Source organism: Sciurus vulgaris, assembly GCF_902686455.1.
Source record: "Sciurus vulgaris genome assembly, chromosome: 17".
In the NCBI taxonomy this organism is placed as follows: domain Eukaryota; kingdom Metazoa; phylum Chordata; class Mammalia; order Rodentia; family Sciuridae; genus Sciurus; species Sciurus vulgaris.
The window spans coordinates 55,054,016-55,070,279 of record NC_136478.1 but is presented as its reverse complement, the minus strand read 5'-3'; the positions used below and the strand labels follow the sequence as shown (position 1 = coordinate 55,070,279).

The 16,264-nt window shown below is 43.2% G+C and overlaps 2 protein-coding genes across 2 annotated transcripts in view; one reads left to right on the top strand and one right to left on the bottom strand.

The window, feature by feature from the left end:
- The window catches only part of LOC306647876 (insulin growth factor-like family member 4), a 467,977-nt gene that overhangs the window by 321,808 nt on the left and 129,905 nt on the right, over nt 1-16,264 (top strand). The window lies entirely within an intron of this gene.
- On the bottom strand, nt 2,546-5,093 carry LOC306647697 (insulin growth factor-like family member 2; the record flags this gene model as incomplete). Its single annotated transcript, XM_079117201.1, has 4 exons — nt 2,546-3,202; nt 4,255-4,513; nt 4,606-4,656; nt 5,024-5,093. 4 exons carry the CDS (start codon nt 5,091-5,093, stop codon nt 3,124-3,126), a joined length of 459 nt encoding a protein of 152 aa, XP_078973327.1. The 3' UTR covers nt 2,546-3,123.

Sequence of the window (16,264 nt, the reverse complement as noted above, 5' to 3'; positions counted from 1 at the left end):
GGAAACAGAAAAAAGAGAAGGAGAAAGAGAGGTCCTCATATACCCTTTAAGGCACACCTCCCATGACCTGACTTCCTTCTACTTGATTCTACCTCCTTAAGGTTTTACCATCTCCCAATACCACCACAGGCAGGATATTAAACCTTTAAAACATGACCTTCGGAGGCATTTAAGATTGATACCATTGCACCATGTTCAACTTTCTCCCACCCTTTATTCTTATTTTCATTCCCACATACTCCTGTGCTGCTACATTGTCTTATCTTCCCTCATCAAGTTCTTTACTCCTTCAATACTTTTATTTCAAGGAATCATTTAAGTGATCTGCTAATATGTAACTGATAACCAAGAGTGATGACATTGTGAAATAGGCTGTTTAGGATTGAATTTATGGTAAGAATTTCAGACAGAATGACAAAGAAAAGTGAGTTATTTAACAAGAGTGGAGACATAGTATTGGAGGTAAAGAGAGTGATTCCAATCAAATTATAATATTAGATTTATCTGGATATTTAACAATAGCAAAGGGAGGGAAAGGTATTAATTATTATTTTGGCCTGTAGAAAGGGATAGATTAAATTTAAGCACTACAATTACAAAAGGCTCTTTAAATTGTTTTCTTCTTTTTCTTTCCAGCACACTACATGAGAAATAAATTTTCTCTGTTATTGTTATTGCTCTGTAATTTATGCAATTCTTCCTGACAGGTTCTAAATGCCATCTATTTTCATGTACTGTGTTAGCAGCAGTTGCTGCATTTTGGTATGGAATATACACTTTTTGGTGGGCAATATACCTTCCGAACACAAAAGAGTTTGACAAGCACACTTTAAGGAAGATTTTTTTTAAAAATGCACATTATATTCTCCTCATAATGTGTTAGAGATCCTGAAAATTTACTCATGTTGTGATAGGAGGAAATAAGAGTTTAAAAATAGTGTCAGCCCCTCCTCCTTTTCTTTTATTTATATATATATTTTTTTATTAATTTTTTTAATTAAAAATCATAAATTTACATAGGGTAATATTGTTTGACTCATTCTGCTATATTTTCCCTTCCCCCCGACCCCTCCCACCCCACTTTACCCTCTATACAGTCCTTCCTTCCTCCATTCTTACCACCCTCCATATCCCTAACCCTAAACCTAACCCTAACCCTAACACTAACCCCTCCTACCCCCCATTATATGTCTTCATCCTTTTATCAGCGAGATCATTCATCCTTTAGTTTTTTGAGATTGGCTTATCTCACTTAGCATATTTTCCAATTTCATCCATTTGCCTGCAAATGCCATAATTTTATTATTCTTCAATGTGGAGTAATATTCCACTGTATATATATGGCACAGTTTCTTTATAAATTCATCAACTGAAGGGCATCTAGGTTGGTTCCACAATCTGGCTATGGTGAATTCAGCAGCAATGAACATTGATGTGGCTGTATCTCTGTAGTATGCTGATTTTAAGTCCTTTGAGTATAGGCCAAGGAGTGGGATAGCTGGGTCAAATGGTGGTTCCATTCCAAGCTTTCTGAGGAATCTCCATACTGCTTTCCAGAGTGGCTGCACTAATTTGCAGCGCCACCAGCAATGTATGAGTGTACCTTTCTCCCCAATCCTCGCCAACACCTATTGTTGCTTGTGTTCTTGATAATCACCATTGATTGGGGTGAGATGAAATCTTAGTGTAGTTTTGATTTGCCTTTCTCTTATTACTAGAGATATTGAACATTTTTTCATATATCTGTTGATTGTTTGTACATCTTCTTCTGTGAAGTGTCTGTTAATTTCCTTAGCCCATTTGTTGATTGGATTATTTGTATTCTTGGTGTAGAGTTTTTTGAGTTCTTTATATATTTTGGAAATTAGCACTCTATCTGAAGTATGAGTGGCAAAGATATCTCCCACTCTGTAGGCTCTCTCTTCACATTACTGATAGTTTCCTTTGCTGAGAGAAAGCTGTTTAGTTTGAATCTATCCCAGTCATTGATTCTTGTTTTTATTTCTTGGGCTATGGGAGCCTTGTTAAGGAAGTCTGTCCCTTCTTTTCATGTCCCTATTTTTGTGAATGTAAATGTTTACTCTGTACCTTTAAGTACTGAATACTTGTAAATCACTTTTGATTTTTATTGGAGCTCATGGTGCCAGTTTGCCCTGAGTCTCACAGACTTTGGACTTGATCTTCTGGGTAATGTTGGAACTATTAAGGTTATGGGGACCCTGGGAAGTGGACTAAATTGTTTTGCATTGTGAAATGAGCATGACCTTTTAGGAGCCAGGGAAGAATTTTATGGTTTGGATGTGAGGTGTCCCCAAAAGCTCATGTGTGAGATGATGAAAAAAGGTTTAGAGGACAAATAATTAGCCTTAAATTGGTGCATTAATCCCCTGATGGGATTAACCAAGTGGTAACTGAATGAGAAGGGTATGGCTGGAGGAGGTGGGGCACTGGGGGCTTGACTTTGGGGTATATATTTTGTATCTGGTGAGTAGAGACCTCTCTGTGTTTCCTGATCATTATATGAGCTGCTTCCCTCTGCCACACTCTTGCCATGATATTCTGCCTCACCTCGAGCTCCAAGGAATGGGGCCTATAGTCTATGGATTGAGACCTCTGACACAGTGAGCCACCCAAATAAACTTCCTCCCTTAAAATTGTTCTTGTTAGGTCTTTTAGTCACAGAGGTAAAAAAAAATAAAAATAAAAGCTGGCTAAAACAAGAAGAAAAGGGCAAAGTCATCAAGAGGCTTTTCACTTAAACACATTGGGAATGAACACTCAGGTAAAAGTTCAAAACAAGCTGAAAATGTACGGCTGTAAATGGAAATTGTCCCCCTTATACTAGATGATTACCAATTCAGCCCCCTACTGGACTCTATCAGTAACCTGAGAGTCTCCCACTAGGTCCCACATCTCAGAGTTCCACCCCTTCCCCATAGCACCACCCTACGAACCACATGAACATATGGACCTTTGGAGGACGCTTAGGTAAACCATAGCTCATACAATCAGAGGGTGGCTCTGCCATTCAGAGACCCATCAAATCAACAAACAACAGATTTTAAAAACATGCATATTTGAAAAATTAACTGGCAATTAGTTTAAGTCCCTCAAAGGTGAAGGCTACCTCAGTCTCTTCTGGGAAGTTGCCTTAGTGAAAGATGGTTGTCTTCTATATCTTCTTTGAGCAAACATCTCTCTGCTACAAACAAGGAAAAAACAAGAAATTATGACTCATAGACAAGAAGATGAATGAAAATATTTGAGCCAGATGTGGTGGTACATGCCTATAATCCTAGCAGCTTGGGAGGAGGATTGCAAGTTCTAAGCCAGCCTCAGCCACTTAGTGAGGCCCTAAGCAACTTAAAAAGACCCCATCTCCAAATAAAATAAAAACAAGCTAAAGGGCTAAAGTAGTTACACCAATTTGCCATCCCACCAGCAATGTATTGGTTGAATCACTCTGGAAAGCAGTATGGAGATTCCTCAGAAAACTTGGAATAGAAGTACATTTGACCCAACTATATGTTCTTCTCTATATACCCAAAGGACTTAAAATCAGCATACTATAGTGACACTATATATATATCAGTAACATCAATGTTTATACCAGTACAAATCACAGTAGCTAAGCTACAGAACTAACCTAAGTGTCCTTCAACAGATGAATGTTTTTTTTTTTTAAATGTGGTATATATACACAATGGAATATAACTGAGTCCTAAAGAGGAATGAAGTTATGGCATTGGCTGGTAAAAGGATGGAAGTGGAGACTGCCATGCTCAGTGAAATAAGCCAGTCCCCAAAACCCCAGGTTGAATATTCCCTCTGATAAGTGGATGTTAACACACAATAAGTGGGGGGAAGAATAGAAGTTCATTGAATTAGACAAGAAGGAATGAAGGGAAGGGAGGAGGTATGACATTAGGAAAGATAGTGGAATGGATTGGACATAATATTTCTGTGTTCATATATGAATCCATGACCAGTGAAACTGCATCATGTTCAACAACAAGAATTGGATTCTAATACTGTCATGTATATCTAAAGAGAACAATTAAAAATAACAAAACACACAAAACTAAACTGAGGGAAATAAGGGCTAGGAATTTGGTTCAGTGGCCAAGCAAACATGGTACAAGAAAAAGACTGGGTAAGCAATTAGACCATAAGAAAAAGGTTTTTCAAAATGTGAGGTATAGACATTCAGACTGTTGTTTCCCCACCCCCCACAGCCAGCGGTAGAGCTCTTACCTGCCACAGTCCCTGGAGATGGGGGCTGAGTGGCACTGGGACTTCACACCCAGGACCTTCAGCCTCACAACAAACTTCTTCTGGGGACTAAAAGACTCTGGACAGCAGAGCTCAAAGCAGGGCCAGTAGATGCAGCTGGGGCCACACAGGCGGGTACGATTCAGGGGCAGGATGGTGTCATCGTCACAGCACTGCTCCAAGGGGTTGTAGATTCGGTCCCCACACCAGGGCACTGGCTGGCACAGCAATGGGCCAGCATCTGGAAGAGTCAGGTTGGGTGGGTTCCAAGGACCAGCCTAGGACCCACCCTCCACAGAGCCACCTCCTGCCTCCTCACCCCCCCGTTCTCACCTGTGAGTCCTGAGCATGTTGAGTCCAGGAGTGAAGATATGAAGAGAAAAGCTGAGAATAGAAGGGAAACAAATGTGATGCTGGGATCACAGTAGCCAACTGGCTGTAATCAGGGGCCTAAAAAATGATGTTACTGGGCTTCTTGGGTTGCTGGTAATGGCTGAGTGGATTTTGAGACTGACTGTGGAGTCAGGTCAGGGCTGGCAGGTGAGGAAATGCAGGGAGGGCTCTGGGAAAAGTGAAGCCTCTGAAATTTGCAGGAGGGCACAGAGGGTGCAGGGCAGTCAGGGAAGACAGGGGGGTGATCACCAGGTGGGAAGCTGAGAATTGAATACAGAAGAGAGAACTGACTTCAAGGTTCAGAGGGACAAAGGGGTGAGAGAACACTCAGGCTCACTTGGGACTGGAGTCTCCTTACCAAAGATTCTGAGCAGCATGGTTCTGGTTAGGCTACGGAGCAGAGGGAGGCAGAGCAGCAGCACAACCATCTGGGACCTTAATCTATGGCTAATAAAGGGTTATGGAAACATCTAGGGAGGAATCTAAAGGGGGACCCTCCCATCTCACATTATCCAGATGCAGTGCTGTCCCTGGGAAGGGTTGGGCAGAGGATCTGCATGTAGGAAACACCCACAGATGAGCGCACATACTAGTTTTCAAATTGATTGCCACATGCTACTCTGGAAAGTGCCCTTTTTTTTTCATTGCTGCTGAGGGGAACCCAAGTTTTGTGTGCAAACCCCCATCAACTACTGGCTGTTTCTAGGCTTCCCATTCTCCCCACCCTGAAAGTTTCAAGGCATTTCAGCCCTGCATCTCAGTCTGCCTCCTCATCCAAAATGTGAAGAATTCTTCAGGTATTACGAGGAATTATGGAGTTTCAGCATGGACTAGAGGAAGAACAGAGTCTCAGGAGAACAAAAGAGGAACAGAGTCATAGGACAGAGCTCTGGGGTTCCCTGAGCAGAGGGAAGGGCAGCACCTTTATTTATACAATTCCTTGTCCTAGAAATGCCCCATCCATGTTTCATACCATTATTTTATTGTCACCACCACTATTATACATGTGATGAGTATTATGTGTGTGAGGAGCTGAGCTGTCACCTGGAGTGTTCTGACAGTGTGCCCCTCCCCACCCTGATTTCCAGGGGCTTCCTCTGAGTCACAGTGAAAAGGCTGGGAAGGTGGAGGAGGGGTCAGGCAGAAGCTTTAGAGTCACTGAAGGATTTTGTAGCATCAGGGAGCCCCCTGTTCCTCCTCCTCCTCTCTAAACCAGATGTGCAGTACTTGAGTTATCTGCCACGCATACAGCCTCGCTCTCGTCTCCTTCTGCATATGTGTCCATGTGGGTGTCAGGTTCTTGCCATGCCTTCTCCTGGCCCCTGCACCCCAACAGGAGTGCTGCTAGTAAAGACCACCCTCATCCCACTGCCACACACTAGTTTATACACAACTGCTCTGGGAAAACAGATCATTTCTGTCTTAGCTAATTAACTTGATGCCACATTCATGACTCTGAGCAGCAACCCAGAAATTCAAGACCCCACGAAAGAGAAATCCTGGGTGAACAAAACTGTGGAGGAAAATAATAAGAGCAATCAGTAGAAGAATTGGTCTCTATAATTGAAACATCTGAACATCTCATGGAATCTACTGTCAGGCAAAAATCAGGACTGATAGACTCTTCCAGAAAAAAAAAAAAAAAAAAAAAAAAAAAAAAAAAAAAAGAACAACAACAAAAGCAAGCCTTTTTTTGAATCAGGCATTCTATTTCTTGCATAGACAAACAAACAAGGTGAGCCACAGGTCCCAGCTCCCTATGTCCCTTGCCCAGGAGGACAATCAATCAATGGAGCCCAGTGACTGAAACAAGAAAATCAGAGACTGTGGCCAGGCCAAGAACACCTGCTGCAGCTGCACAACTTCACAGCCTGCAGCTCTCTCCTCAGAGGCTGAGCTGGAAAGCCTCAGACCTCATCAACACCCACTGGTGGGCCTCCAGCAAAGGCTTCCCTGTGGCAGCCTCTTTAGAAGAGATGAAAATGACAATGACCATGCAGCAGCTCTCCTGACACCATGGCTCAGGTGGAGACATGCAGGACCACCAGGGAACAAGGGGAGTCGTTGCCCTAAACCCACATGAAAGTTCCTGGAACTGATCACTGAAATGAGGGTGGATGAAAGATGCAAGGTCAGTCCCCAAACTCAGGAATTCTCTACCCTAGCTTGGACAGCTGGAAACTGACATTTGAAAAACACTGTGAAGTACAACACCCAATGAAATACTTACGTAGGAGTCTGATAAAACATGTAGAGAATGTGTGGGTGGAGGAGGACCTATGACTGATGCCAGAAATCAAAGGTAAACTGAATGGAGGTTGTTTTTAAAAAAACCATTATGTTATGATTTTGGAGACTCAAGGGAAATAGAATTAAGAATGAACAGTTGTGGCCCATGCCAGGGGGCAAAAGAATCTGTAAGTGTACCTCACACTTTATATAAAATTCATATCAGGATAGATCCAAATATAAAATGCAACCTGGATGTGTTGGCACATGCCAGTAATCTCAGCTACTTAGGAGGCTGAGGCAGGAGGATCACAAGTTCCAGGCCAACCTAAGCAACTTAGCCTGACCCTGTCTCAAAATAAAATAAAATGACTGGAAATATAGCTCAGTGGTAGATTATTTGCCTCCTATACATGAGATCCCAGGTTCAAAGGGAGGGAAAAAAAGAAGAGGAGAGAACATTTCCAAACTTAAAAATAAATAAATAAAGTAAGCAGACATTGATAAATAGAATTCTGTCAAAACTCATTTTTTGAGGGGCGCATTATTTGTCCATCTCATATTTAATATAGAATTTCTATGCTGAGCATGCATGTATGATGTGGAATTATATATCCAGTGTTTTCAAGTATCTGAAAAGTTCTCAAAAGTAAACAGAAAACAAACAACTCAGTACAAGTAAGAGCAGCACCTAATCAAACAGGAGATATAGGTACCAATAAGCACTTGAAAAGTGTTCAACATCATGAGTCCTTAGGGGACTGAAAATAAGACCACGAGGAACTATTACCTCACACCTAGTATAAGGGGAACAATTTTTATAATAGTGGTGGAAATGAGAAATGGAACCAGCACTCTGGGTAACAGTTTGGCAGTTTCTTATAATGAACCTTCACTCACCACTTAACCCATCTCTCACCGTCCTGGACATTCATCCCAGCAACACAAAAACTTGTTCCCACAAAGAAGCACTAGAATGTTCATGGCAGTTTTACTGGGAATAAAGCCAAATGGAAAACAACACAAATATCCATCAACAGGTGAATTGATGGACAAGCTGATGTATCTATACAACCCAGCAATAAAAGGAAATAAAAACCCTATCAATGGAGGCCTGGTAGTGACATGGATGGATCTCCAAGACAGTGAAGCCAGAATTGAGGACTGGCAGTTAGTGTAGAACAGGGAATCTAGTGGAATTGGGGAATGGAGGCCGTCTGAGTCCTGGAAGTGGGAGACCACCCTGGGAGAAAGGAAAGTCAATGTCCCCAGAGCCCTTTGATCACCAAGGTCACCTGCCCCTCCCAGAGGGCTGTGGGCAGGGGATTGATAATTACTGCCCCCTGGGCCCCTCCTGCCTGGGTCACTCCACTTGGCCCTGCCCCTGCCCATCTGCTTCTCACATTTTGCCATCTCACAGACATCTCCTGGGCCTGTAGACACATAGGCAGGAAGGAGAGAGATAAGCAGGGAGAGAGCAGGAGATTCTAATCTATAAAAAGCACAGGGCATGCCCAGAACACCAGTCATGGCCCCCTTCTTTCTCCTGGGAGCAGTCTGTGTTACTACCTATAAATCAGATCTGCTCCCTATGTTTGCCTTGGCTTGCTTCTCTGGTGTTAATCTTCAACATCTGAGAGAGCAGAACTCCTCACCCATAAGCAGCAGTATCAACACTATGGGTGGAGAAAGAAGTCACTCTCTAAAGACTGCACTTGGTATCAATCACTTACCTAATATTCTTGGATAGGCCAAACTGCAAGGATGGAGAACAGACTGTGGTTTCCAGGGATTAATAAGAAGTGACCACAAAAGGGACATAGGGGAGAGTTTTGGGAGTGAAGGAGCTGTCCTGTGAGAGACAATGTTAGAGAGCCTGAGAAATAAGAGGGGCTTCAGGAATGTGGACACCTGCTGTTGTGGTAGCTGTGGGTCCCCTCCCTTCACCCAGCAGCCTCACACAACCAGGACAACCAAGGGAGTCAGTGAAATTCTCTCTGATTTTGCAGTGTGTGGGTATTCTTCACTGCATCAATTTCTACTATAAAAACATTTTCTGGCCCGGGGATATAGCTCAGTCCCCATATGTATACAACTCAGTTATATGCCTCACATGCACAGGGCCCCGGGTTCAATCCCAACACCACAAAAAAATTTTTCCCCCTGTTGAAACATGGCAATACTAAGTCAAACAAAGTTATCTTGTGAAAACTTTTCACAGTGCACATGTAGAAACCAGCCAGGCAGGAGACATGTTAGGGGCTCTCTTCGGGGGTGTTTCTCGGCTTATTCCTACCTGCTGACTCCTCAGCTTCTTCCCTCTCATACCCCTGAGGGCTTACCCTGGATAGGTGCCAGTGGTATGTCTGGTATGGTGCTGATGATTTAGAACTTCAGTGAGGTTGGCACATTTCATTCACAGTGTATCTTGCTACAGGGCATGGTGGTTTCAGTGCAGAAGAAACAGGTCATATTTTCTGCTCTTACAGAGTCCTCTTCATTAGACTTCCATGTGGATATTGAGTCAAATCTCAACACCTTAGTACAGTTGTTGTCTCCAGTGCTTCATATCATGCAGCAACCCCTGATGGGCTCTTCTGTGGTTTTCTAAGAGTAGTTTTGTGAAATTTGGAGAAATTGCTTGGGATTACCAAAAGAGATAAAAGTAATAGCATGTAAGCTCCTATGTCCTGAAAAATCTCTACAACATGTTACCAGAAAAGGATTTGATTTGGTAGCAATTCATAAGGAACATGCCTGGAGATTCCAATTTTCATGATGTTTACAAATATTTTATTTGATGTTTATAAATCCAGACCTGGGCATATATCATTATTTCATTGACTTTGGAGAGGAAATGGAAGCTCAGAGAGGTCAAGTACTTTAATAAAAATTTCACAGTTTGTGTTAGAGCTGAGCCCCAAGAACCACAAAAAGGAATTGTGAAGTTACTAAGGCCAGAAACTAGGAAGAGCATCAGTCTCTGGGGAGTGTCAGTGGGGGTTGCAATACAAGGAGGGAGGGAGACTTTCATTTTTAATTGGTAACAATTACATCCTGGAATTTTTCTTATCTATGCATGTCTTTAATAATATTTTTAAAATCCAGGTTGAACAAACAAGCAGGAGTGTCACAGGCTGTCATGATAATCACAGTGAGGGCATAAGCATGAGTCCTATGGGTACAGAGCAGGCACGTAAGTGAACGAGAGAGGGCACCAGAAACAGGCTATGATGGTGGGCAGGAGATGCCTGAGTGGAGCCTGGGGAGAGCAGTCACTCAGGTGAAGGGCCAGGGAGGCCTGCAAGCAGGGACGGGAGGCTGAGCTGGGACGGGGAAGCCTGGTTGGGGCAATGTAGGAAGTGACTGTTGTGTTTATGGGGGGGTGGCAGGGAGGGGAGTAGGTGCTGGAGGACACACAGGGCCAGGTCCTGGAAGGTGTCACCTAGGGCTGGTGGGGAGTCACAAATCTGAGTTGTGAAAACTCATAATGAGATCTGCATTCTTCCAAAAGCAGATCCCACTTCCGCCATGCTGGGGCATCTTTTCCCCACACACTGGGGACCCTCAGTCTTCAGGGCTGTGAGGCACTTGTCCCAGCACCACACCCTGTGCACTGTTTTTACTTTCTTTGTGGATTTATTCATTTTGAAATCAGTGTTGGCTTGTGGGCATCAGAGGCAAATCTCCGTGGCCTCTTGCATTTCCACACGTATTGCAGTGAAGCAGTGACTGTCCTCGTGTTCCACAGTCTTTTCAAGGATGTCGCATAGTGAGCAGTGGAAGACAGAAAGTGTCTCCCTCCAGGGCAAAGCAGAGCACTGCTTAATAATGATGATGATACCCTCTGCTATCTTCCTCCAGAATGAAGGTCAGGCAGGTTACTGCCCACTTTCAAAAGGCACTACTTAACTGGGTGCCATGGCCCATGCCTGTAATAACAGTGACCAGGGACCACACATTCAAGGCCAGTCTGGGCATTTCAACAGTACCCTGTTTCAAAATAAAAATAAAAAGATCTTGGGTGCAATTCAGTGGTAAATAGCCCCTGGGTTCAATCCCCACTACAATAAATGAAAGGTGGCATTTAAAGTACACTCCTTCTTTATACCTCTGACTTGCCTTTATTTATTCAATTAGCAACTCAGAAATGGTCTACCTTTCATTCCTGTCTGTGTGGGGTTGCACTGAATACTCCAGCTTTGATTTCCCCCTGCAGAATTTGCACATGGAATGTCCTTCCACAGCTGAGATTTCCCTGTTTTGTTTTGCTGTTTTTTTTTTTTGGGGGGGGGGGTGGGGGGTTGGTACTGTTTTTGCCTGGATTAATGGGCCTGGATTTGGTCTAAGGGTCAACTGGGAGCCTGGCCCATTGGGCTGAGAGTTGGCCAAACTGAAGGAAGACATGTGGGCTGGGGATGAGTGTGTCCCCTCGATAAGAGCTGTGCCTGGGGGTTTTGTAGATCAAAACATGTTTAAGCTGTTTGCCTTTGTAAGCATGCAGGTGTCCATGCCACTCAGGGCCACTCTGCTGTCTGAAAATTTGAGTCTCCTGTGCAGTTGGGTGGCAGAGGCACTCCCTATTCTCAGAAACAGAGAGAACATTCCAGGAGACTTGGTGGTGATTTCATAAACACACAGCAGAGCTGGTTCTCTCTTTCCTTTACAGGATCAGCACCTGTAGTTTCAGGGCCATCCTAGTCTACCTGCATCAGGGACAAGCAATGAACAATGCACTCTATGAGACACACAGGCAAACCTAAAGGAAGGTTGAAGATGGCAGAGAGAACGAGGCAGGTCTTGGAGGTAAGGCCAGGGGAAGTGAAGTGCCATATCTGTGTATCAGAATGTATTCACAAGGAGGATCCCAGTGAGATTTATTGCACCACATTCCCTTCTGCAGGTGACCTTGGCACCCCACCTTCCTCTGCTAGAACCTAGGTCCAGGCTGAGTCGTCCAGGGCTCCCACTCAGAACCCAGCCTTGCAGCAGCCCCAGGCACATGGAGAGGTCACATCTGAGGGCCCTGAGTCCCAGCTGTATGAATCATTGTGTCTCCTTGTTCAGGGGCCAGACTTGTGCAGTGGAGCCTCCAGATACTTCCAGCTCCCAGGTATTGAGTCTCCCAGCCTTCATGTCTTTCCTGATGAAGCCTCAGAAATCATGGAGCAGAAACACATTGTTCTTGACTCCAGATAGCATGGAAATAGTAAAATTGTTCCTTTATGTCACTACACGCTGGTGGCTAACAGTGAAGCAGTATTTCCCTAGGACAGAATGTGGCATGTGGCCATGAAGAGCTGCCCTGTGTGGAGACCTGCAGCACAGTTTTAGCTTGGTCTGCAGACACAAGAAGACTGTGGAGGAAATGTTCATTAGGACTGGAGGGACCTTGGTCTGACTCGGTGGAAGCTGGGAGAAGAGGGGAAACTGCAAAGGAAACCTGAGAAGAAAGGAGCGCAACATACTAGTGTGAAGTTCAGGAACAATGACACCTGTTATAATTTTGAAAATAAAACATAATGAACTTATGAATTTGGTTGAAAATATTTCTAGAATGAGTATTCTAACAATTCATTTATTTTAACCACATTTAGAAAGAACAGAGGTATAAGATTGAATAAAATGAAAATGTCCAGTTTCCAGGCAAATTTTAGAGCATATACATAGAAGTGCCAGAACTTTCTGGATTCAGAAATAAAAGAGTATCAAAATTCCTATCTCTTCTAATGGAACATTTCTGATATTTTCAGAACATATTTTGTTAAAGATGAAATCACGGTGAGGTTGTTTGAGTTTCTTGAAGACCTTCTGTTTGTTTTGTGTTGCTCTAACAAAACACCTGAGACTGGGGACTTTATAAGGAAAAGAGCCTTTTTAAAGCTCAGAGTTTTGGAGCCTGAACTTCCTGGATGGATGGGCCCATGTCCCCATCTCTGATGGGGCTTCCTGGCTATGTCACAGCATGGTGGAGGGCATTAGGGAGGGGGCTCATGTGAAGGGGAGAGACCACACGTGAGACAGGAAGCAGGAGACAGGGGTCCAATTTCCTTTTTAAAAAAGTAACAACCATTCTCTCAGATGGTCACAAGTATATTTTAAGAACTACATTAATCCCTTTTGAGGACAGCACCCTGAGTGATCCAACCTGCCACTAGGCCCACCTCTTAAAGCTTCCACTATGCCAACACCACCCACAGTAGGACCAAGGTTCCAGCACATGAGATCTCAGGGGACACACTCAAACTATTCAGATCATCACACCTCAGAAATGTCCAAGGGGGATGCCCCACAGGACCTTTCTCCAAGACAGGTTGCCCTCTGAGTGTCTGAAGGGCATATCTCCCAGACCTTCCCTGTCAAACTCTAGGGTGCTAACAATCTATTGTTTTGTTGTTGTTTATGAGGTTATTATGGAGGATATTAAAAGGACACAGATAAATAGCCATTTGAAGCCATACAGATGGTGAGGTCTAGATAGGTCACATCCCTGTGGATTGAGCTGCCTTTGCCTCTCAGCACAAGATTGCACCACCTACCTGGAATCTCCCAAAGAATCTTAAGGTCATTGTTCCTTACAGGGGGCTGAAGATGGAGAGAAGGTCCTGTATCAAAAAGATGTGTAGTGTGGTTTCTGTCTAGTGGGCTGACTCCCCTCAGTAAACACAAAGAAACCATAGCATGTTAAAGGTAATTGTAGTGAACAAAGCAGTGTGGACTCTGGTGAAAAATGACAGTGAGAATATAAGTGAGAAGATGCCTACAGAGCACCAGATTCTATAGGCAGGAAGAAGTCTCCAAAAATAGAAAGAAACAGAAGCTGGATCTTATAGAAAAGGAAGGATGACTTTGCAGGGACCAAGGGTGCTTGGGGTGGAGCCAACATACATGGAGAAGCATTAACAGTCAGCAGAAGGGGTCCAAGTCCAGAACCAGTGCTGCTGCCTGTCACTTATCCATCCAGGACAACTGCTCCTTGAAAGGCACACAAGAGCCTTGGCTTGGTTGAAAGTACAGAAAGGGCCTCATGCAATTGTGGAGGCCTCCAGACCCAAGATTCAGGGTGAGTAAGTGAGCAGGAAATGCAGGAGAACCAATGGTCTAGTTCTAGTCCAAGTCCAAAGGCTGACAATCAAAAGGGTCCCTGGTGTAGGTCCAGTCTGAAGACAAACAGGCTTTCAGCCCAGGAAGAGCTGCCACCCACTTCAAGTCTGAAGATGGGGGAACACACCACCAAAAATGTCCCACTTGGAGACTGTCACTCAGGTGGAATTCTCTCTTACTCAAGCAAGGGTGTTTTTGTCAGTTTGTGCTACTATAACAAAGTACCATAGACTGGGTGGCTTATAAACATCAGGAGTAAATTATGGCATTTTCCAGATTTTCCAGTAAATGGATGGAACTAGCGACTAACATGCAAAGTGAAATAAGCCAAATCCAAAAAAAAAAGGCCAAATGTTCCTAGAGAAGTTCTTTGCATTAGACAAAAAAGAATGAAGGGAAGGGAGGAAGAAACGGAATAGGAAAGACAGTGGATTGAATCAAATATAACTTTCCTATGTTCATATATGGACGCATGACCAGTGTAACTCCAAACCACATACAACCACAACTACATGGGTAGTTATTCTCCATGTATACATAATACGTCAAAATACATTCTACTCTCATGTATAACTAAAAATATAAAAATAAAATAAAAAATTTTAAAGACTTGAGTTGAACCCCCAAAATATAAATAAATAAAAATAAGAATAACATCAGAGGTTTATTTTTCACACTTTGTTGGCTGTATGATCAGGTGCCAGGTCAGAAGGGTCACCTTCTGGGGAGGTCCCCTTCCAGGTGCACACCACCACCTTCAGTCATAACCTCACATGGCAGAAAGAGAGTAGAGATTTCTGGAGTCCCTCTTTATGAGCACTAATCCAAATTATGAGGGCTCCACCTTCATGACCTAATCATCGCCAAAGACCCCCACCTCCTGACACCATCATGTTGGGGTTAGAATTGCAGCATATGAATCTGAGGAGACACAATCATTCAGTCCATTAAGGAGATCCAGCCTTTTGTTTACTCCCTCAGATGGTTGAGAGAGGACCAATCACGTGAAGGAAGGCTTCCTGTTTTATTCATCTGCTAACTTAAGTGCCAACTCATCCAAAGCTTCCTCACAGAAACAGACACAATAATGTTTGACCAAACATCTGGGCACCTCATAGCTCAGTCAAGTTCACTCATAAGTTTAACTGTCACACAATGTTTTTGCCATCTAGCAGTTCTTTTTAATCCTTCAAAAAATTTATTGCTCTACTAACATCACCAATCTCTTCTTGCAGGTTGTCTACCTATTCCATTAGTGACCTATATTAATCTCCTCTCTATTATTATAATGAGATACTTGAGACTGGATGATGCCTCATGAAAAGAGTCTCATTTAGCTAACAGTTCTGGTGGTCTAAGGGCATGTTTGTTGTACCTGCTCAGTTCTGATGAGGGCATTATTGCAGATGGTCACATGTGGTGGAAGTGTACGCAAGGTATGCATGAGACAGGAAGACAGAGATGACTATGGGATCAGGCTCACTATTTTATAATATCCTGCTCTCATGAGAACTCACTCACCCCATGAGACAAGCACTAATTCCTTCCAAGCATTTTCCTAATGACCTAACCACCTCATACAAGTTCCCAGCTCTTGAAGGTTCCACCACCTCTCAACATTGCCACACTGAGGACCAACCTTCCAGCACATAAGTTTTTGGGGAAACAATCAAGTCATATCCAAATTAAACATCTCTCCCCAGGCTCCCAAGGTCTATGTCTGTCTCACCATATGTCATAGTATGATTAATTGGGTATTTGGGGTTTGTTGTTGCTGTTGTTGTTGTTGTTTTGGTGTGAAGTGTTTTGGATTCTTTAAGTTTTATAGATATTAATCCCTTTCTGAGGAATAGGTGGCAAAGGTCTACTTCCATTCAGTAGATTCTCTCTTCATACTCTTAATTGCTTTCATTTCTGTGCAGTTTTTTAAATTGATGTGACTAGACCAAAATAAGCAAGTGAAAAGGAGGCATTGATAATTTTCATGAAAATAGAAGAGCAATCAGTGGAGTAGAGCAAGGGGATTGAGAGGGAGAGGAAGGAACAGTAGAAAGCAATTGACCAATCTATGCTATGTGCGTGAACTTCACCTTCACGTATATCTATAAAGCACATATTTTTTAAAACAAATAACAAATAAATGGAAAGAGAACAAGCAGAGTGGAGGAAGTGAAATGGGGAGGGAAGAGGAGAGCATAAGAAGAGGTACTGGATGCTGAAATGGAGCCAATTATAGTTCATGCTTCTATAATTATATCAAAATGAA